Raw genomic sequence first — 21586 nt, forward strand, 5'->3', positions numbered from 1 at the left:
CCCTCTCTGTATCTCGGCCCCTCTCTCTCTCACACACACACACACACACACACACACACAAATGCATGCACTTAAAGCTGTTTTCATGCTGATTCTGTGACACACATACACTCACATTAAATGCATTAAATGATGCTGAATAGTTCTTTGGTATTAAAAGTAATTGGAAATTAATTGACTGGAGGCTCCCAGACAGTTGTCAAGAGGTTTGTCATTCAACTCTGGTGTGTGTCTGTGTGTGTGTCTGTGTGCCTGCGCTCATGTGAGCAATTTAAATTGAACTGCAGCATGACACTACTGCTGCATAAGCAGTGTGTCCATGGCATATGAGAGAGGGGGGTTATTAAACCACCAATCTAAAATGGATGCTACCAAAACTGGCCCCATTTCTTTTTAACTCATTACACTCAGCAAATGGCATGCTAACCTCTCGCTTTATGGATTCGTATATACAGCAATATTAAGTCATTGGTTTGTACTTTTATTGTTTATTTTTCTAGTTTCGCTTTGTTTTCCCAGATGACCAAGTAGTGAAGTAGGTCATCCGTTTCTCTGGTGTCCTTGCCCGCGTCCCCCTCCCCACCAGCGCCCCGTGCTCCAGGAGAGGGATACTGCAGTGTCTGGCCACGCCACGGCTTCACACTGCTGCTCAGTCTGCCCACACGTCCCAGTCCAGCCCAGCCCTACCCCCGCCCGGCTGACCCCCCCCCCCCCCCCACACCACCTCTGCCCTGTGTTTTTTATATTCTGGGCTCCATGAGAGGGTTGAGTGTCGGACAGGGATACTGCAGGACGGCTTCACACCGCTGCTCAGTCTGCCCACACGTCCCAGTCCAGCCCAGCCCTCCCCCCGCCCCGTGCTTTGTATTCTGGGAGGAGGCAGCAGCGTGAAGGCCAGTGGCCCCCGTGTCTAGACCTGCGTCCTCGGAGGCTGTGTCCAGGGGGCTTGTCTGTGCGGGTGGTAACTTTGACGCGGCTCTCCTGCTAGAGATGCTGTACACCACAGGGCATAAGGGACCCAGCATGCAACGCTGCTTTAAAAGACTGTAGTGTGCCAGTGAAGGCCTATATCACTCTTCTCCGTATGACTTGACTTTATTTCTCTTGGCGTCCACCTCCTACCGGCTCACACATACACAGCCATGACGCAGAAATCCCAGATGCGTTGTTATTATTCCCTTTTTGGTCCCCTGGCCCAGCCCTGCTGTGGTGTCTCTCGTCTCCTGTCGCGCTCCTCACTCAATGTTCCCGAGCGCCACTGACAGATTGCACTTGGCCTACTTAACTCCCCAACCTCTGTTTTTTTTAATGTTTCATCATTTATTTATATATTTTTGTTGTGGGCTATTATTTTCTGGAAGTGGGTTTTGCGTAATCCCATAGTGAGCAGTGAGGATAGCATGGTTACACCAGAATGAATAAACCTCTCTCTCTCTCATTTTCTTTCTCTCTCTTTTTCTTTTTCTTTCTCTCTCTCTCTCTCTCTCTCTCTCTCTCTCTCTCTCTCTCTCTCTCTCTATCTCTATCTCTATCTCTATCTCTATCTCTGTCTCTGGGTTTTGGACTTCAGCTGATGAATTTCAAAGAAAGGGCAAAGCAAATAAAAATGTGTCAAGGTAAAATTGCGTGACTCATTTGCCCCAGAACGGGGTGGCGTGGGGTGGGGGAGCGCAAGCCTTTCGAGGTGGGTGTGGAGGGTTTTAAATTGCCCCCACCACGGCAGACCCCTGCTTAAGTGCAGCGACAGCATCTCCAGGCCAGAGGAGACTTCACCCTTGGCTGTCACTCAAGCTATCTGGAGCTGTGCATAGATAATGGCTCTGGCTCCGGCTATCTGCTCCCTTTTAGCCTGCCCAATTCCAAGATAACGTTCTCTCTCTCTCTTTCTTTTGTCTTTCTCACTGCTCCTGTCTTTTCTTTTTGCACTCATTAAAACCATTACGGAAATGAATGTCAGTTCAGCTTAAGCCTGTGGAATCTGCCAGGCCTCTCTCTTTCTCTCTCTGCAGCTTTTTACTGTTTTGTTCTCTTGCAGTATTGGCGGATACTCCTTGTCCGCGTAGTGCACCCACAGAGTTCCTCATGTGTGTATGTGTGTGTGTGTGTGTGTGTCAATGTGTGTGAGTGTGTGTCGGTGGTTCAGAGAAGCTGTCCTTAGTAATGTGCTTTAAAGGAAGATTATGTTCTGAACATTTCATTTGGGTTAAAAACTCAAGGTCACCTCTTTTATCCCCCTCTTCCCCCCCCTCCCCCCCCACTCCCTTTTGGTTTACCCTCCTTTCTGTTTCTCTCTCTACTCCTCTTTCTCTCCCTACTCCTCCTCTCTGTCCTTCCTCCTCTTTTTCCATCTCCATCCCTCCAACAGGGCTTTGACCAGCTGAGGATAGAGGGGCTGCTGTGCGACGTGACGCTGGTGGCGGGCGATGGAGACGAGGCCTTCCCCGTGCACAGAGCCATGATGGCCTCCTCCAGCGACTACTTCAAAGCCATGTTTACAGGTGAGCCCCGGGGGGAGAAAAGGCAGCGAGGAACGGAGGGGAGGGAGGGAGGGAGGAAGAGTGTGATTGGAAGAGTGAGCTGGATGGATGGAGAGAGCAAGAGCGAGCAAGGGAGACTAATAGAAGAGACAGAGAGGAAAAATAATAGAGGTTTGAACCTTTCATTAAATCTTGAGGCACCCTACCAGCGTCAGTATGCTATTTTATCAAATACAGTATTTGGATAAGCATAAAGACTGCAAGAGAACACAGAATGTTAATGCACTGCAGCGATGCCTGGCAGAATAGCCGCTGGTGTCGCGAAGCGCTTTTGGAAAGTTAATTTCAACTTTTTAAGCTGACAAGCAACAGGCGACAAGCGAATCGCCAGCAGAATGTACAGTACACAGTGTTATAACTTCAGCCGTTTATGCTGGGGAGGTGCTCGCATGGAGAGTGGGAAGGTTGCGTCTTCATGAAGTGAACGATGTGTAAAGAGAGAGGAGAGGGATGAAGGGAGAATTGGACAGAGAGAGGAGAGGGAAGAAGGGAGAGATGGACAGAGAGAGGGGAGGGAAGAAGGGAGAGATGGACAGAGAGAGGAGAGGGAAGAAGGGAGATAGGAGAAACGGGGAATGGAGCAGGTATGGAGAGGAGAGATGAAGAGAGAGAGACAGAAGGAGAGAGCGCAGAGAAGGAGAGAGAGAGACTAAACGTTTGGAGAGGGTCACGAGAAAGGAAGGAGGGGGCGGGCGGGCGAGCGTACAGGCGAGCGTACAGGCGAGCGTACAGGCGAGCGTACAGGCGAGCGTACAGGCGAGCGTGCAGGCGAGCGTACAGGCGAGCGTACAGGCGAGCGTACAGGCGAAGTGACAAGAAAGCTTCAGCAAGGTTGGCGTTTTTGATGTGTCTTCATTGGAGCAGAAAATGAAGCCACTGTGTTGCTTTGACAGAATAGATACAAAAGAAACGTCTCCCCTGGCGCAGGAGAGGACAGGAGGAGGGGGGGGGGGGGACACACCTAGAGAAAAAGGCCCAGTGACTGAGACTGAATGAAGAGTAGATATAGACCGCTTCCTGCTTTTTGTTCATTTTTGGCGCATATAGTTTTGCTCTGACACAATTGTGGCATCTGTATTGCGACAGATGGAGAGATAGCTAGATATAGATAAATTGGTTTTATTCTCCATTCATACATAGTTTTACATCCAAAACTTGTTAACAGTGTGGTGTCATTTGATCATATATCAGATTTAAAGAAATGCTGGGTTAAGGAGTGGGAGGGGGAATAAGCAAGAGATATATGATTCAAGCAGGTCTAATCAAGGCAGACGGATGGTAACAGCATGGAAAATAGAAACAAAGGAAATGTACAGAGTGAAAATGAAAGGGAGACACGGTTTGTGCGTGTGTGTGTGTGTGTGTGTGTGCGCTTGCGTATTTGTGTTAGAGCGTTGCTATTTAGGCCAGACAGGGATTAGTGATAAACTGATAATCAATGCAGGTTCTTTGACTGCGTAATTGATTAATAACGAAACACTCTCGCCCCACTCTTTATCTCTGGCAGCCGTGTCAGGGTCTTTATCACTGTGTCTGTGTGTGTGTGTGTGTGTGTGTGTGTGTGAGAGAGAGAGAGAAAGTATGTGTAGAAAGGGTGAGAAAGAGAGGTCAGTCCTGCTGGTGTCTTGGTTTAAGAGATTTGGCCTCTCTGTTGTGTGTCTGTAGGCTGTCTCTCTCTCTCTCTCTCTCTCTCTCTCTCTCTGGATGTAAACGTGCCTGTGACTGCCCACTGGGACTGGCGCTCAGGGCTGTGGCTCTGCTAAGCGGCTGGCTGACAGAATGTTCCAGAAGTGCAGTGTGTGTGTGTGTGTGTGTAAGAGAGAGAGAGAGAGCACAGTCGTGTCCTCACCTGGCTTTCCCTGCTGCCACTGGCCCCTGCCTCCCCAATCCAATAACTACATTCCACAGGGCCAACCACATATCTTCCACTCATCACACCTGTGTGTGTGTGAGTGAGTACGTGTGTGTGTGTGTGTGTGGAAGGGTGTTCACGTGTGTTGACCACAACGAGACAAAGAGACGTGGAGGACAAGGATAAAGCAGGGATAGATTGGCGTACTAAAGACGATTCTTTTACCTGCAAATCTTTTTGACCCCGATGGTTATGTCTGTTGTTTTTGTTTATTTTGTTTGTCTTCACTGTATGCCGTCTCAGTCCATTGTAAAACCCACGTGCAACCCATGTATTTTTCATGTGCCATTTTTCTATTTTTCGTGTGCGTTGTTTTCTATTTAGGCTTATGAAAGTGCATGTTGTTGTGCAGCATGTGTTTGATGAGATGCAGTTTGTCAGATTAGACGTGTGTGTGTGCTTGTGTTTCTGTGTGTGTGTGTGTGTGAGGGAGGGAGGGAGCTCTGACCCAGTACTTTTGAATTAATCCGCATGCTCAGTGCTTTTGTGTGATGCTGTGCGCTGAAGTGGATGCAGGAGTTGAGTGGTGGATGTATCAGGGCCACGCTCTCTACCCGTCTGGTGTGTGCCTGTGTGTGTATGTGGTTTTAGTCCTGCCGGGTCTGAGCAGCAGTAGGCTTCCTCATAAAGTTCATCCACCAAACCCCCCCTCCATCCCACCTTAACCACCCCCAGAGGTCCAAGGATCCTGTTAGAGATCCGGTCGGAGGTTGTGTGTGCGTGTGTGTGTGTGTGTGTGTGTGTGCCCACTCGGGGCTGCTGACTCATCCCCTCTTCAGCTGTCTGCTTCACGCGCCCTCCTTCAGCCTTCACTCTCTCCTTCCCTCTTTCTTTCTCTTTCTATCCCTCCATCCATCTCTCTCATTTTGTATCTGTCATCTGTGAGGTGCCTGTTATCTTCCTCTCTCTCTCTATCTTCCTCTTCCTCTCTCTCTCTATCTTCTTCCGCCTCTCTCTCTCTCTCTCCCCTTGTTTTTCAGATTTCCACTGTTTCACTCACTCACTTTGTCTTGTCTATTTGTTTTCATCTCTTTCTTTCTATCTCTCTCTCTCTCTCTCTCTCTCTCTCTCTCTCCATCTCTTCATCCATCACCAGCAGAGAAAGACAGTTGGCATTGAGGTGTTGTTTGGTTACCACACCCGTAAACAGAAATGGGTCAGCCTTGTGTGTTTTACGGGCTCTGAATTTAATCATCTTACTTCTCCTTCCCTCCCCTCTCTCCTCTTCCTCATCTCTCCTTCCCTCTCTTTATTGCTTTCACCTCCCTCTCTTTGTCTCGCTCTTTTATCTGTCTTTTATTTCGGGACATGTCTTCTCCACACCCCTCTCTCTCACTCCCTCTCTCTCTCTCCCTCCCTCTCTCCCTCTCTCTCTCCCTCCCTCTCTCCCTCTCTCTCTCTCTCTCTCTCTCTCTCTCTCTCTCAGGTGGGATGAAGGAGCAGGATTTGATGTGTATTAAGCTTCACGGTGTAAATCGGATAGGACTGAAGAAGATCATCGACTTCATCTACACAGCCAAGCTCTCGCTCAACATGGAGAACCTTCAGGACACTCTGGAGGCAGCCAGCTTCCTGCAGATTCTCCCCGTGCTCGACTTCTGCAAGGTCTTTCTCATCTCCGGGGTAAGGGAACAAAGCGCACACACACACTCACACACACACAGATACACACACACACATATACACATATGCACACACAAAGCAGTTTGCGCATAGCCATAGACCAGTGCAAACAAGCCTGGAGTGCCAGACTTCTGTGTTCAGTCTACTGATTAGCTAGTGAACCTGATTAGGCTTATTGTTATGGGGACCGTTGATCGCTACAATCAGCATCTGTGACCTTGATGTATTTACTTGTCTGAGAATAATCAAACATATCTGATACTTCAGTGATTTGATGGACTCCTCTCCCATATTTGTTCCCAAAGTGCGTGTTGATGAGAATGAGAATGTCGGGTCTGTGTGTTTGGAGTAATCCATCACGCTAGCTGGGAGGACACTGATGTTCATTTGCTCTCTGTGTTTGAGCACGTCTGGCCTAACATCATGTAAAAACTCCCCAAATGAAATCAAGTTTAGCGTGTGTGTGCGTGTGTGTGTGTGTGTGCGTGTGCGTGTGTGTGTGTGTGTGTGTGTGCGTGTGCGTGTGTGTGTGTGTGTGTGTGTGTGTGTGCTTGTGTGCGTGTGTGCGTGTGTGCGTGTGTGCGTGTGTGCGTGTGTGCGTGTGTGCGTGTGTGCGTGTGTGCGTGTGTGCGTGTGCGTGTGTGTGTGCGTGTGTGTGTGCTTGTGCGTGTGCGTGTGCGTGTGTGTGCGTGCGCTTGTGCGTGTGTGTGTAGGCAGATTAGAGCTGGATGTGTTCCAGAGTGGACCGCTTGCTGTAAAGCAGACAGGTCCATCCCTGCAAGGGGGCCTGGGGCTGGCCAGTCAGATGTAATAAAATCCCTCTCCTCCCCGCACCGGTCAGGACACGGCTAACGTCGAGGTTGGCATTTAGACACGTTTCATTACCTGCACACAGCCTGGCATCCAGACCGATGCCCCTCCAGGGGGTATTTAGCATTAATGCTCTACAGCGCTTGTGACATTCATGAAGGCAGAGAAAAAAATATAAAACTCTGTAAACTGTGTGCCAGTTAAGAGAGAAACTGAAATTGAAATCTTTCCTGGCAAAGGAGGCAATTAAAGATGGTGCTGTTGGTAAGTGAATACAGTCTCACTCTCTGCTAATGTTATTAGGTAGCATTGCAAACCTTTCAGTTAATTGAGTAGAGGTGAACGAATGCAAGAGAACATCCATTATCCATAAGAGATAATCCTCTTATGACACCCCACCCCCCTTTAACCCATTCCTCTCCATCCACCCACCCCCCAACCCCCCACTCCGCCCCCGTCAACACCAGGTCTCATTGGACAACTGTGTGGAGGTGGGCCGCATCGCCAACACCTACAATCTGACGGAGGTGGACAAGTACGTCAACAATTTCATCCTGAAGAACTTCCCCTCGCTGCTGGCCACGGGCGAGTTCGTCAAGCTGCCCTTCGAGCGGCTGGCCTTCGTGCTGGCCAGCAACGCGCTGAAGCAGTGCGGCGAGCTGGAGCTGTTCAAGGCGGCGTGCCGCTGGCTGCGCGCCGAGGACGGCCGCATGGAGCACGCCGCGCGGCTCATGCGCAACATCCGCTTCCCGCTCATGAGCCCGAGCGAGCTCATCAACCACGTGCAGACGGTGGACTTCATGCGCACGGACAACACGTGCGTCAACCTGCTGCTGGAGGCCAGCAACTACCAGATGATGCCCTACATGCAGCCGGTCATGCAGTCGGAGCGCACGGCCATCCGCTCGGACGCCGCGCACCTGGTGACGCTGGGCGGCGTGCTGCGGCAGCAGCTGGTGGTCAGCAAGGAGCTGCGGCTCTTCGACGAGAAGGCGCACGAGTGGAAGGCGCTGGCGCCCATGGACGCACCGCGCTACCAGCACGGCATCGCCGTCATCGGCAACTTTCTGTACGTGGTGGGCGGCCAGAGCAACTACGACACCAAGGGCAAGACGGCGGTGGACACGGTCTTCCGCTACGATCCGCGCTACAACAAGTGGATCCAGGTGGCGTGCCTCAACGAGAAGCGCACCTTCTTCCACCTGAGTGCGCTCAAGGGTTACCTGTACGCCGTGGGCGGGAGGAATGCCGCTGGCGAGCTGGGTAAGACGTGTGTGTTTATCTGTGTGTGTGTGTGTGTGTGTGTGTGTGTTTATCTGTGTGTGTGTGCAGCAGCACTCATATTGCCATTACAATATCTATGTGCGCAAGGACAGGTTCAGATGTGTGAGGCCACTGTACGGTCCATACTCACTGTGTTGCACATCTGACTGATATGGATTATGACTGTGTGATTGTGTATGAATGTTTGTGTCAGGGCAGCATTTTCACAGATCATTAATCTATAGTGTGTGCGTGTGCGTGTGCGTGTGCGTGTGCGTGTGCGTGTGCGTGTGCGTGTGCGTGTGTGTGTGTGTGTGTGTGTGTGTGTGTGTGTGTGTGTGTGTCACTGCATGGGTGCGTGCCAATGAGTGTTTGTTAAATCAACTCTGACATGGAAAAGTATCTTGAGGGTGGTGTCTGCATGAAACATAACTTAAGCAGATAATTGATCAGGCAGGGGACGGAGAAGGACAATGTCAACAGCACTAATGATCACTGTCGGCTGTTTGGATGAAGCTGAAGATATGAATCAGCAGGGTAAGGAGAGCACTTCAACGAGGACAAGTGTTGCTCTGAAGTAGAGGTCTGCTCCCGCAACATTCTGTCCCGCTCCCGCAATAATGTGTCATTTTTAACCCTGCTCCCGCCCGCATCTGTACCAATATGTCCTGCTCCCGCCCGCAAAAGCCCGCAGGATATGCAGGAGGGATATTCAGTTTTGCCTTCGGTCTCACAAAAGGCGCACTTGACACACAACAGAAAAAGACTGCCAGATGTCTGATTTTAAAGTTTCTTGATTCTGAATGATCGCTGTAACACAGCTATGCTAGCCGGCATCCGTTCTTTAGAAAGGCTTTCGATAACAACGGAGCAGCATGAGAGAATTGAATCCGCGTAGGCCTAAACGACAATATCCGTCAGTAAGGCTGCTTAAACCCCGTTTTCTAATGCTGCCTAACACAATATCCAGCTCAACTGTAATTCTATACACTACTTTAATCATTTCTATATGTTATTTTACACATATATTTAATTTGCGGGAGTGCAGTGAATCATCAGTTTCTCCTGCACCCGCAAACGCACCTCTCTCATCCCACCCGCATAGAGCTTTCAAAACATGTCCCGCGCCGCACTCTTTTGCGTCGCGACCCATTTGAAGGGTTTTTGGGGTAGGTATAAAAGTGTGTGTGTGTGTGTGTGCGTACGCGCGCCCCTGTGTTTGTGTGTGAGAGAGTGTGAAGTGGAGGAGGGAGGGTGGTGTGATGGCCTTAGGTGGACCTGCTTGGGTAAAAGTGAAACACTGGGAAGACTATAGCCCTTGTGAGCCTCTTCTGGTGTTGGAGTTTGTGGAGTGGCCTAGTTAGTGGATATAAACGGCACGCAGAGTTGGCCTCGTGTCACATAGCGATTTGGAGTTGCCTCGAAAGATTTTTAAGATATCCGGGGTTAGATAAGCAGAGGATTGGAATGCATGTGTATATAGGCATGCCCTTCTTTAAGTGTGTGTGTGTGTGTGTGTGTGTGTGTGTGTGTGTGTGTGTGTGTGTGTGTGTGTGTGTGTGTGTGTGTGTGTGTGTGTGTGTGTGTGTGTGTGTGTGTGTGTGTGAGTGTGAGAGGTGTGTGGGCTGGTTTTATAAGAGCTTTAGGGGAGGAGATGGAGACATGCTTGCCTGGTATATGGGAGGGGGAGGCTTCAGCCTGGTATTCAAGGAGGATGGAGAGCTCCTGTGTGTGTTTGTGTGAGTGTCAGAGAGGATGAAATGATGAGAGGGAGTGGTTTTGTGTGAGTGTGTGTCCTCTCTTGTATGTGCTGCTGTTTTTCAACTGCCTGAGCGAGAGCTACACGATGTCTCAGACAAGTTCTTTTATGTCTCTCCACAGTAGTGAGTAGTTTTAGTGTGAGACAAGATGTTTCTGGGTGTCTCTCTCTCTCTCTCTCTCTCTCTCTCTCTCTCTCTTTTTCTCTCTCTCTGAAATATTCCAGAACTCTATGTGCCAAGGCACAGCAAATGCCTCTAATGATGGACTCTTCATCTTGTTCATGTATGCCCTCCCAATCTTTGTTTAGATGTGCAGGCGCATTCCCTGGAAATGCTTTGGCAATCTCCCTCAAGTGCTCTCCAACAGGACGTGCTTTGATATCATTTGCCTGTATCTGAGAGGCTGGAATTTGATTTTGAAATGTACAGAGTGTGGATGTTGCCTTTCTCCCTTTCTCCGTTTCCATGTGCACTACCTGAAGCAGAGGAGGTGTCCCCCTATGCTGCTGGTGCTCAGTCGGAGGTCTGTGTGTGTGTGTGTTTGTGTGTGGCACATACGTTTATTCATACATTAAAGTATGTTTCTAAAGTAGATGTTGCTTCCCCAGGCTGAAAATATGAATCCAAGAACACACATACATACACAAAATAATAATAACTTATGCATGTACTCTTCAGATACATACAGTCACAACCTCTCAAAACGACACTGTGACAGCTACTCTTACACTCCAGACCTCAAACAGGCATTGCAAAGAGCACACACACACACACACACACACACACACACACACACACACACACTGTGTGATGAGGTAGCAGAAAAGTTATTACCCAGGCTGCTAATCTACCTGGAGTGCAGCATCAACACTTTACAGTGGAACTCACCGAAGCCCTTCATCACTCCTCATCCTCTCCGCTCAGGTACAACTTGTCCTTCATCAGCATTAGTGTGTGTGTGTGTGTGTGCATTCCTCCATATTCCTCTAAGAAAATGTGCTACCAGAATAGGGGTGTCACCAGTGGCGGCGCCAGAGATTGTTTTCTGCAGGTGTTATGGAGGAGCTCAGCTTTTTTACCAAGGGTGCTATGAAATGAGGATCATATGGTTCTCTACTACAACAACCCCGCCCCCATCTTCTTAAAAGTGTCTGTCCTCTGTTTACATGTTAGCTCTCTCCATTAAAAGCGCTATACAAATCGACTGTATTATTATTATATTATTATCAGGCTACCTCCGACGCAGTTGCACATAACTGCGAGACCGAGATGTTCGAGATGTAATTTCAATCGATTTTCAACTTAAAACCAAAATCGTGACACTCCTATTCATGAACACGTACATATGCACCCACATATGTCCACACAGTCACATATGCACACACACACCTCACCTAATGGCACTGGTCAGTGGTTGCTATAGAAACCAGGTCGTTCTCTGCAGGGTAGCGGGGATTGGCCGGACGTACTCCGGTGACTTCTGGGTGAACGCCCTAATGGAATTCTGCTCATTAACGTGCCAGATATGCTGGGGCCAATGAGCTGAGAGATTGTGCAAGCACACACATGCACCACAAACACACACACACACACACACACACACACACACACAGTGCACCACAACACACATTTAATAGTCAGATGAACCCACACAGACACACACACACTGAGTTCAGTTCCAAAGAGCACTGTCCATAGCCAGTCTCTGGGTGGACATCTGTCAGCGTCTCTGTGCAGTGGTGGTCTGGTTAGCGTGTGCCAGGTCGTTAGACAGTTGGGTAAAATCTCAAGACTCGGGGCAAAAAGGGCCATTTTGGCGCCCCCTGCTCAGAACGTTCTGGAAGAACACCACGGCTGGACGCATCCTGCTTGGCTGACACCTCTGTTGGTGGCCCTAGTTGTGTGTGTGTGTGTGTGTGTGTGTGTGTCCCTCCCTCTGCACCAAACCTCCTGCCCACTGTCTTCCCCAATGGCCACTGTTTCCATGGCGATCACATCACCGTTGGTCAAGTCCCTCCGTGTGTCTCTGGGGCATGGATATTATAGCCTTTTGGTCAGTATGTGCTTTTCACAGAATAAAACACCCCAACCCCACACCCCAACCCAGTTCAAACTAGTCTGCCGAGAATAATGACTTCCCATTTGCTGAATATTCATTCCTCAAGTTGATTAATTGTCTTTGAGAAACTGAGAGAATGCAAAGTTTGTTTTTGTTTTTGTCCCCCTGAGGTACGTGCCCTCTTGGTAAGCTCCTCTTTGTAATTTCACATCCCAAGACTCCCAGGTCTCAGTGAGGCTTATTCTTTATATTCAGAAAATGCTTGCTTGTGTAAAATGGACCTACTGCTGCACTGTTAGACCTGGAGGTATCATCCCTACAGTAAACACACACACACACGCGCGCACACACACACACACACACACACACACACACACACACAGAGAGAAGGGCATGCATATAGATAAACACATTCCTATTCTCTGCTTATCACTTTATCTAGGAGTTGGATGATATATTAAAAGTAAACCCTCTTAATGAAAAGTTCTTTGACTTGTGTTTACATATGAGCCTTATCAGCTATGTAACACACCTACTCTTCGTCTACATAACAAACACCCACACATCTATTCTTCAAACAGAGGAAGGAATGATGTGTGTGTGTGTGTGTGTGCGTGCATATAGGGTTATGAGACCTCTCTTCAAGTCTCTGATGCCTCTCTGCTGGTCCTTATTTAGCTCTTGTGTTTGCCCAGGAGCTCTGCCGCTAGTCACTTTAGTTCCATCCCTACCTTGAAGCATCAACACTCCAAGGAGATAAGTGTGTGTGTGTATTTGGATGGGCTATTACTTCATTTAGGAGCTCTGGGAGGTTTCGTGAAGGCTCCAGTATTCTTCTCCGTCTCCCTGGCTATTTAAAGGAAATTATTTAAGAATGACTAATGAGTTGGACGAGAGCAGCGGCAGTGGAGGAGCTGGCTGGTGCGGAGGTGTATTTGTGAAAAACCCCGGGACATGCATCCCCAGCCTCCGTAATCCAAATAATATTGTGGTGTGTTTTTTTTTTTTCATTTAAGTGATATTATCTCTTTCCTGTGTGTGTCTGTGGGGGTGTGTGTGTGAGGGAGTGAGAGAAAAGAGAAAATCGAGAGAACAAACGGAAGCAAGAGCGAGACAGACAGACAGACAGACAGACAGGGGGGGGGGGGGTGTTGTTGTGTTTGCGAGTTCGCATCATTTTAGCTGGTTTGATATGTTGGTACATTGGATGTGGGTAGGACAGGGAGTTGAGTGTGTGTGTGTCAGAGAGAGAAAGAGAGAGAAAGAGAGAGAGAGAGAGAGAAAGAGAGAGAGAGACACCAACACTCAAGCTCTTTCATCAGCAGAGAAATCCAAAAGAGGCTACATTAGCATGTCATCGCTAAAATATTTGAAAAGACACACACACACACACACACACACACACACAGTCTCACTGAAGAGATGAGTGGAAAACTCCTGAAAGTCACTGTGTCTTTCTGTGAAGCGCGTTGTGGTTTTTCTATTATTCCCCTTCATAAGACATTGATTAGTTTGGGCTACATACATGATAAACGAGAGTGCCTGCCCTGGTAGTGTCTGTGTGAGTGTGATCTCTGGGTGTGTGTGTGTGAGTGTGATCTCTGGGGGTGTGTGTGTGTGAGTGTGATCTCTGGGTGTGTGTGTGTGTGTGTGTGTGTGTGTGTGTGTGTGTGTGTGTGATCTCTGGGTGTGTGTGTGTGTGTGATCTCTGGGTGTGTCTGTGTGTGTGTGTGTGATCTCTGGGTGTGTGTGTGTGTGTGTGAGGGCGAGAGTGATGAGACATGATGAATGCTAGCGGCGCTGGGTGTATTTCTGCCTGGGTAAACACATGCATGGCAGAGGAAAGACACCCAGAGATGAGGTGAATGCACTCACCTCTGTTCACACTGCATAAACACAGCGAGAGCCCCAATTCTATTGCCTGCTGTGGTGTTGTGTGTGTAGACGTGTCAGTGTGTGAGAGAGAGTGGAATTGTGTGTGTGTGTGTGTGTGTGTGTATCTGTGTGTGAGAGAGAGTGGAATTGTGTGTGTGTGTCTGTGTGTGAGAGAGAGTGGAAGTGTGTGCGTGCGCGCGCGCACACGTGTAAGAGAGAGGAATTGTGTGTGTGTGTGTGTGTGTGTCTGTGTGTCTGTGTGTGAGAGAGAGTGGAATTGTGTGTGTGTGTGTGTGTCTGTGTGTGAGAGAGAGTGGAAGTGCGTGCGTGCGCGCGCACACGTGTAAGAGAGAGGAATAGTGTGTGAGAGTGTGTATGTGTGTGTGGGCATGTGTGCTGTATATTTACATATATATTTTCTAGGTGGTTGACTCGTCAGGTCCCATTGGTCCCAGTCTCAGTCTCACAGACGGTAGCAGTTAGCTGCTGTGTGCGGTGTGGAGCCCGTGTGCAGAGCAGGGCTGTAATGGCCCGTAATGACGGGATGCTAATGGTGTGGTTCTCCCCTGTCTCTGTCTGTCCCCCTTGCCTCTGTCTGTCCCCCTTGCAGCCACTGTGGAGTGCTACAACCCCAGGACCAACGAGTGGACGTACGTGGCCAAGATGAACGAGCCGCACTACGGCCACGCAGGCACGGTCTACGGAGGACTCATGTACATTTCAGGTACGCGCTGTGTGTGTGTGTGTGTTTGTGTGTGTGTGTGTGTGTGCGTGTGTGTGTGCATGTGTGTGTGTGTGTGTGAGAGACTTTTTGATTATATGTGTGAGTGTGGGTATACATTAAAGAGCAAGAGTGTGTGTTTGTTGTTACTATTTTTTGAGTGAGTGATCGAGCAAGAGGGGTGTGTTTGTGTTTGTTTACGATGTGTTTGTGAGAGCCAGTGCTCATGAGAGATGGAGCGAAAGGAGCAGAGAGACTGTGGAAGTAATTTGAAAGTTTTTTTGCACCATTTTAAATCTAATTAAAAGTTGGAAGTCGGGCCTAAAGGGAGCGCGGATGGAGGAGATGGCTTCTCCACCGCGACCTGCTCTGACCTCACAACACTCGCTCTGAGATCTCACTGTGTGTGTGTGTGTGTGTGTGTGTGTGTGTGTGTGTGTGTGTGTGTTGACTCACGTCTGTCTGTCTGTCTGTCTCCCTGGAGATGAGCATCACATCTCTGGAGCCGTTTGGGATGGGATGTGAGGAGCAGATGAGTGTTGTCTTGTTGACTGTGTGTGCTAATGAGATATGAGAGAGCCCCAGTGTCACGCTGTGGTCACAGCCTGAGCACACTCTTATTGCCAGGGCTTTATAGCATGCTATTCTATTGTTCCCTCTGTGTGTGTCTGTCTGTCTGTGTGTGTGTGTGTCACAGTTTGGTTGTCTTTGTTGTCTCTTTTTTTTCTTCTGTGTGTGTTTGTTGTATACATTATACATCACTGTCTGTCCAGCCCATCTAGCCCTTACAATGTAACTGTGTGTGTGTGTGTGTGTGTGTGTGTGTGTGTGTGTGTGTGTGTGTGCGTGTGTGTGTGTGTGTGTGCGTGTGGGCGGTGTTTGCATGAGTAAAATGTGTGATGGAGCCCCGTGGCTTCTTCTCTCAGGCCATCCTTAAAAATATTTTTGTTTGCAGTAACAGCCAAAAAAAATTAAAAATGGGTCGGTAGGTAGGTCAATATGTTTTTTTTTTTTCAAGATTCAAAGTAAAAAAAAAGTAAAATTTTGATCATGGTGATTACGTAGGAATGAATTTACACAAATGTGCATATTGTGACGTAACTGACTGGGTCTTCAACCTGTGCCTTCAGGCGCACCATTGCAAACCTCATTCTGATGCAGGTTATATAGACCAGTCTTTCTCAAACTTCTTTGACCGGAGGCCCGGTCATGGCAGACTTTGGGGTCATAGGGCTCATCTACATGTACCCAGAAAGAAGGCTACAATAACTCTTGGCCACGTTATATTGAAATTTGACTATACAATACTCAATGCTATACAGTGTATTATACAGATCTGCTCTGTTTCTAAGGAAGTTCCAAAAAACGTCGTTCTATTAAGTTTCGTTAAATAAATAAATAGCCTTCCAACAGGTTGAAGCGGAGCTTTGATACCAACGTTATCGATTAGTTTCAGTTTCTCTCGCGCAGACGCGCATTGAATGAATGTTCATACCACCACTTAATTGTAGGGCTCCATGTTTAATGACATCGATAGCAGAAACGTTTGTTTTATTTTTTCGTCGATCCGCGGTTTCTTGATCAACTGCGCAGCAAATTATCAAATGAAGCACCGGGCCAAATTTCACTCCACTACTCATGTTGCGGACCCATATTTTGAGAAATGCTAAATAGACCACAACCAATTTCAATACTCCGACACGGTCACCGTTAGACTAGGGGGGGGAGAAGGGATGAGAAAAGTTCTGGCCACAGTTCTTCCAGAACTTCGTGCCAAGTAAAAGCGTTATCAGTTTGTGTGAATGAAACGAAGCGTAGGCCATAGTGTGACATGCGTAAAACCAATGGTGTAGAGATGACGCCACAGGGTTTTATTTAAGTGAGCCACGTTTGCATGTAGGCAATTTATATTCACAATACTTGGGCCTACTAAAATAAATATTATTTTATTGCATTTGTATTGGTTGTTTAGAGTAAAAAAAACAATCGGTCGGTATTAACGCAAGTTTACAACCGGCAAGTCGGTCGGACTAAAAGGGGAAAAAAATAAATATTTGGGTCGGTTCTAAATTGACAGGGTCGGTCGGGTTACGGCAAACGAAAATATTTTTAAGGATGGCCTCAGCTGCAGCCTGAGTTGGAGTCCGAGTTCAGCAGCCCAGCCTGGAATCAAAGCCTGCGCTCCACATCAACACACACACACACACATATACACATACCTGTACACTACACACACATGCACACATGCACACAGGCCAGCTCCACAGCATGGTTACACAAGAACTACACCACTGCTAAAGACTACTGCTCTCTCTCTCTTTCTTTCTCTCTCCCTCTCTCTGTCTTTGTCTCTCTCTTTCTGTTGCCCTGTCACTAGCTTTCTTGAATGTTCTCTCCATCCCCACCTTCACCTCTTTCTCCTTTCCCACCATGTTCTCTCGCTCATTTGAGAGTCTGTCTCTGTCGCTCCCTGTTCTTTTCTCTCCCTCGCTCTTTGTTTCTCCCTCGTTCCTCTTGCACTCTCCCATTGGTCCAAGCCGGCGCTGCTGCAATAATCCTGCATGTGTAGGATTCCAGCCGTCACTTGTTCTCCTCACAGGATTGCAACTCAAATCCCGCTTTATGGAGATGAGCCCCACTTTCTCCTTCTGTGACTAATAGAGAGAGAGAGGGAGAGAGAGAGAGAGAGAGAGAGAATGGGAGCGCGTTGGAGAACAAGGTAGATGACAAGCGGCTTGGTGTTAGAGAAAACCCTAATGTCTGCCTGAGAAAGGTGGAGACCTGGAAGGTGTCATGTCTGCTGTGCCATTCAGCCTTCATCTCCTTCCTCAGTACACACACACACACACACACACACACACACACACCACACCCGTGTTGGGTCATAAATAAATGATTATGGGGGAGCAGGGGAGCTGGCATCCAGCACCACATGCAGACCCAATGCCCACAAAGATCCAGGATCCAGTCGGCCCTGAGGTAATAACCCAAACTCCTCACCCTATCTCTCTCCCACACATTTCCTGTCCATAAAAGGCTAAAAATTACTTTAAAAAAGAAAAGAAACAGTAATGAATTATTTATTTAATTATTAATTAATGGTGCTTTGTTTCCTTACCTCAGAGTACTACTTGATTGTTGCTTGGTTTCCATGCAGCTCATTTGCATATTCTATGCATATTAGGGCTGTCACTTTTGTAAAAAAATCCTGTTCGATTTTTGAGACAAGTGTTCATTGAATAGATTGTAAAATCGAATTTTTGTCTAAAGACGTAAAGTGACCTACGTGCCCTAATGCATATTCATGAAAATTCGGCTCAAGAATGTACGCATCTGCGTACATTTTCCATCCACTGTTAAAAATGGACATTCTCCTAATTAGAGTTCTGAAGGGTGGGATGAAAATGTCATAAAGGCAACATTACGGAAACACGCAAGTACCGGTATAAATGTGAATAAATTGTTTCCATCAACCTTAATGGCATTAAGCAACCTTAATTGAGAGTTAATTCACCTCCCTCAAGCGAATTAAATTTCAATGTGCATTAGAATATTGAATGTGCATTTCATGTGTTTCCGGTCAGGATTTCTTGTTGGAATCAAAACGTGCATTAAAACATTGGCTGGAACCCCAGCTGCAGTGTCCTTCCCCTGGTCCTGCTCAGATGTTTCAGACCAGAAGAGGATCTCTCTGTTAGATGAGCAGTGCCACTCCAGTGTCTTCTGATCCATTACCATGACCTTGTGATGTTGCACACGCTCAGTGGTCTTCAACCTCCCCTTGCTGCCTCTGAAGTCGGCTCATGTTTATTTATGCCAGGCCTTGATGGGAAGACCTCTGATCTATTTATAATAACATGCTTTTAGTTGGAGTCTTTTATTAAAGATCAATGGGTAAGACCTACAATCTTTAACTTCTCACACAATGCCCTGGCACACACACACACACACACACACACACACACACACACACAAACCCTTGACATGCAAAGAAGATTCTGGAGTCTGCCTCGTCTTTAATGCTTGAGGTAGTCCAGCTCAATTTAGCGTGAAGAAGCATTGCGCGTGAGAGTGTGGCTACAGGCTTGAAGGGTTGCCTCCCCTCCTCTTTCTCTCTCGCTCCATCTCTCTCTGCCTTTGTTTTGTGTCCATCTCCCTTCCTCTCTCTCTACACATCTCTCTCCCTCCCTCCCTCTCTCTCTGCACATCTCTCTCCCTCCCTTCCTCTCTCTCTACACATCTCTCTCCCTCCCTTCCTCTCTCTCTACACATCTCTCTCCCTCCCTCCCTCTCTCTCTGCACCTTTCTTTCTATCTCTCTATCTCTATCTCTGCACCTCTATCTCCCCTTCTCTCTCTCTCTCTCTCTCCCTCCCCCTCTCCCTCTCTCGCTGCACCTCTCTCTCTCTCTGTCTCTGCACCTCTATCTCCCCTTCTCTCTCTCGTCGTCGAGTCCTGCTAGCTGCCTCCATGCACCGTTAACACATGCCCCATCCGCTGCCACCGGCCCATTTAACAAATAGTGCAGCGATCCACGGGAACATCCCCCCTCACCACCACCTACCCTTCTCTGATCTGACAGAGACCCCCCCCCCCCTCCCACACACACACACACACACACACACACACCCATCCCCCAGTGCCTGGGTAGAGATGGCACACCTGCCCACTCACAGTCAAACTTCGTCCAGCTTGTGCAGTGAACTGACTGCTACACAGAGAGGAGGTGATGTGCACAAGGCGTTGGTGTGCTACTCCATTTATTTGAAACATGACCTGTAGGCTGGAAGGTATTAGTCTTGATTCTGTAGGTTGTGTTGCTGTTGATGGAACCGGATGAAAGGAATGCAGCAGAAAGCTCAGTGTTCCTCATGTAGAGTTGTTGGCTTTATCAAAGGCTGTTGGCGTCCAACTAGTCTGAAAACCAGTCAATAGAATATCCGCTTCAGGACTGACCCCTCAGAGTCTTTTATTTTATATCTCAGCATGCCAACTGGAGCAGAAATGTTTCCATGACACTCGTCCCTCTCTCTTTCTCTGTCCCTCTCTCTCAATCTCTCTCTCTCTTTTTCACATCCCCTCTATCTGGGCAGCGTTTATGAGTATGTTTTTTGAAGTCTTTGTAAGGTGACTGGAGCTCTCACGCTCACTTGTACATTCTGAGCTCAACACCCATGCAGCTGTGACACACGCGTATGCACAGACACAATCAGATTTTATACCACTTTATAACACACACACACACACGGAGACAGACAAAGAATACAGATAGAAACTAATGGAACTTGTAGATAGATACAGCCAGAATGTGTACACACACACACTCACACTGTCTCTTGAATCTCCTAAACAGTGACACACATTTTCTCTCCATCTTAGGAACACACACATACAGACACACCTGGCTGTGTCCTCTCTCTCTCTCTCTCTCTCTCTCTCTCTCTCTCTCTCTCTCCATCCCTCTCTCACACCCTGCACTACAGTATTTTTGGAACATGCTGAGCCTCCCGTTTTGCATCCATTGCCTTTTTCCCTTCCTGTGCTTTCTTCCTCCCCCCTTCTCTCTCTCTCTGCTGCTCCTCCTTTTTTTTATCTCCTCTGTTCTCTCATCACTCAGTCGGACCTCTCTCGCTTTTCTCCACTATCTGTCTTGTTCTTTCACTTCCACTTCCGCTGTCTTTCTTTCATGTCCTCTCTTTCTTTCTGCTCTCGTTTTCCCTCCCTCCTTCCATCTCTCTCTCTCCATCTCTCTCTCTCTCTCCCTACCTATGGAAGGGCCCTGCCTTGAAAACCGAAAGACAACAATTTTACCACCAAAATTCTGTGGTTGATGTTTTTAGTAAGGTCCCACCTTTTGAAAGTTTTACAATATCTTACTATCATAGATTTTTTTAAAAAACACACATATTTAAACTTCTCTAACACCCAATGCTCTGGCCATTAAATAGCCTTAGTTGCTGAAATGGCTTTAAATTAAACAAACAAACAAACAAACTACCTATGGGAGAACTGGTGCATGTGATCAGTCCTGCCGTAATGTAATGCCTGTATGTAGATACTCTAGTGTGGGGCAGCGGCGCTGCAGCCCCATGATGGCTGGATGTGAAGATCCTCTCTGTCTGTTGGGGAGAATGGCAACAGCGGGAAGAACAAAAAGAGGCTCATTCGCCAGCATCAAAAGCAGCCCCCCCCCCCCCCCATTTAGTGTGCCGGGGAGTGGATGAGGAAGACCTGAGCCAACACACACACACACACACACACACACACACATTCACTCAGAGGCAGAGAGAAGGGGGGGAAATATCAGCTTGGGCACGGAGATCAATCAGCCGCACGCTTCCGTCATTGGCTCCTCTATCCTCTCCCATCGCATGCATTTGTACCTCTGCCATGAATTGAATTTAATTGAATCTCATTTTGTTATTCAATTCTCTCGTTTATTTTTCTGTCTGTCTGTCTCTCTTTCATTTTTCCCCATGTTCCTCTGTTCCTTGTTCTTTCTTCAAACAGTCATCCCCCTCTCTGCTGGCATGGACCCGTCCTGTCTTGTTTTTCTTTCATTGCCCTTTCATAAAGGTTTTAATATCCTCCCTTCCCCTCCTCCCTCCCTTCACCATTCCCTCTTTCTCTCTGTCTCTCACACACACCCTCTCAATCACTCACTGACACACACACACATATACACACAATCATGTTCAGGAGATAATATACCTCTTCCTGCACCCAGTGGTGTGTGTGTGCATGTGTGTGTGCGTGTGTGTGTGTGTGTCAGTCGTGTACCAGAGACGAACCACACTCATCCATCACTCTTTCATTAACATGATGCACAGAGTCAGGGAGATGGAGGGAGTAATGTTATTATGGGATAGAACAGAGACAGCCAGAATAGGACTCCATATATGAAGAGTGGCATGGACAGAAAATACATATAGAAAGAAAGAATGCAAATGGAGGGAGAAGTAAACACAGAGAGAAAGAAACCGATTAAGAGGATGGAGGAGATGGAGGGAGAGAAAGGGAGAGGGAG

At 47.9% G+C, this 21586-nt stretch overlaps 1 protein-coding gene across 3 annotated transcripts in view; it reads left to right on the top strand.

The window, feature by feature from the left end:
- The window catches only part of klhl13 (kelch-like family member 13), an 82573-nt gene that overhangs the window by 58877 nt on the left and 2110 nt on the right, over window positions 1-21586 (top strand). For all 3 annotated transcript variants that reach the window (XM_076274081.1, XM_076274082.1, XM_076274080.1), the window contains 4 exons: window positions 2366-2498; window positions 5876-6072; window positions 7350-8145; window positions 14450-14563. In XM_076274081.1, coding sequence (XP_076130196.1) covers window positions 2366-2498; window positions 5876-6072; window positions 7350-8145; window positions 14450-14563 — 1240 coding nt within the window. The remainder of the gene's footprint in view (window positions 1-2365; window positions 2499-5875; window positions 6073-7349; window positions 8146-14449; window positions 14564-21586) is intronic.

This window comes from Alosa pseudoharengus, unplaced genomic scaffold (genome assembly GCF_046254945.1).
Source record: "Alosa pseudoharengus isolate Yale_2024_CS ecotype anadromous, Long Island Sound unplaced genomic scaffold, YU_APseudo_1.1 YU_APseudo_1.1_scf_8, whole genome shotgun sequence".
Taxonomy (NCBI): domain Eukaryota; kingdom Metazoa; phylum Chordata; class Actinopteri; order Clupeiformes; family Clupeidae; genus Alosa; species Alosa pseudoharengus.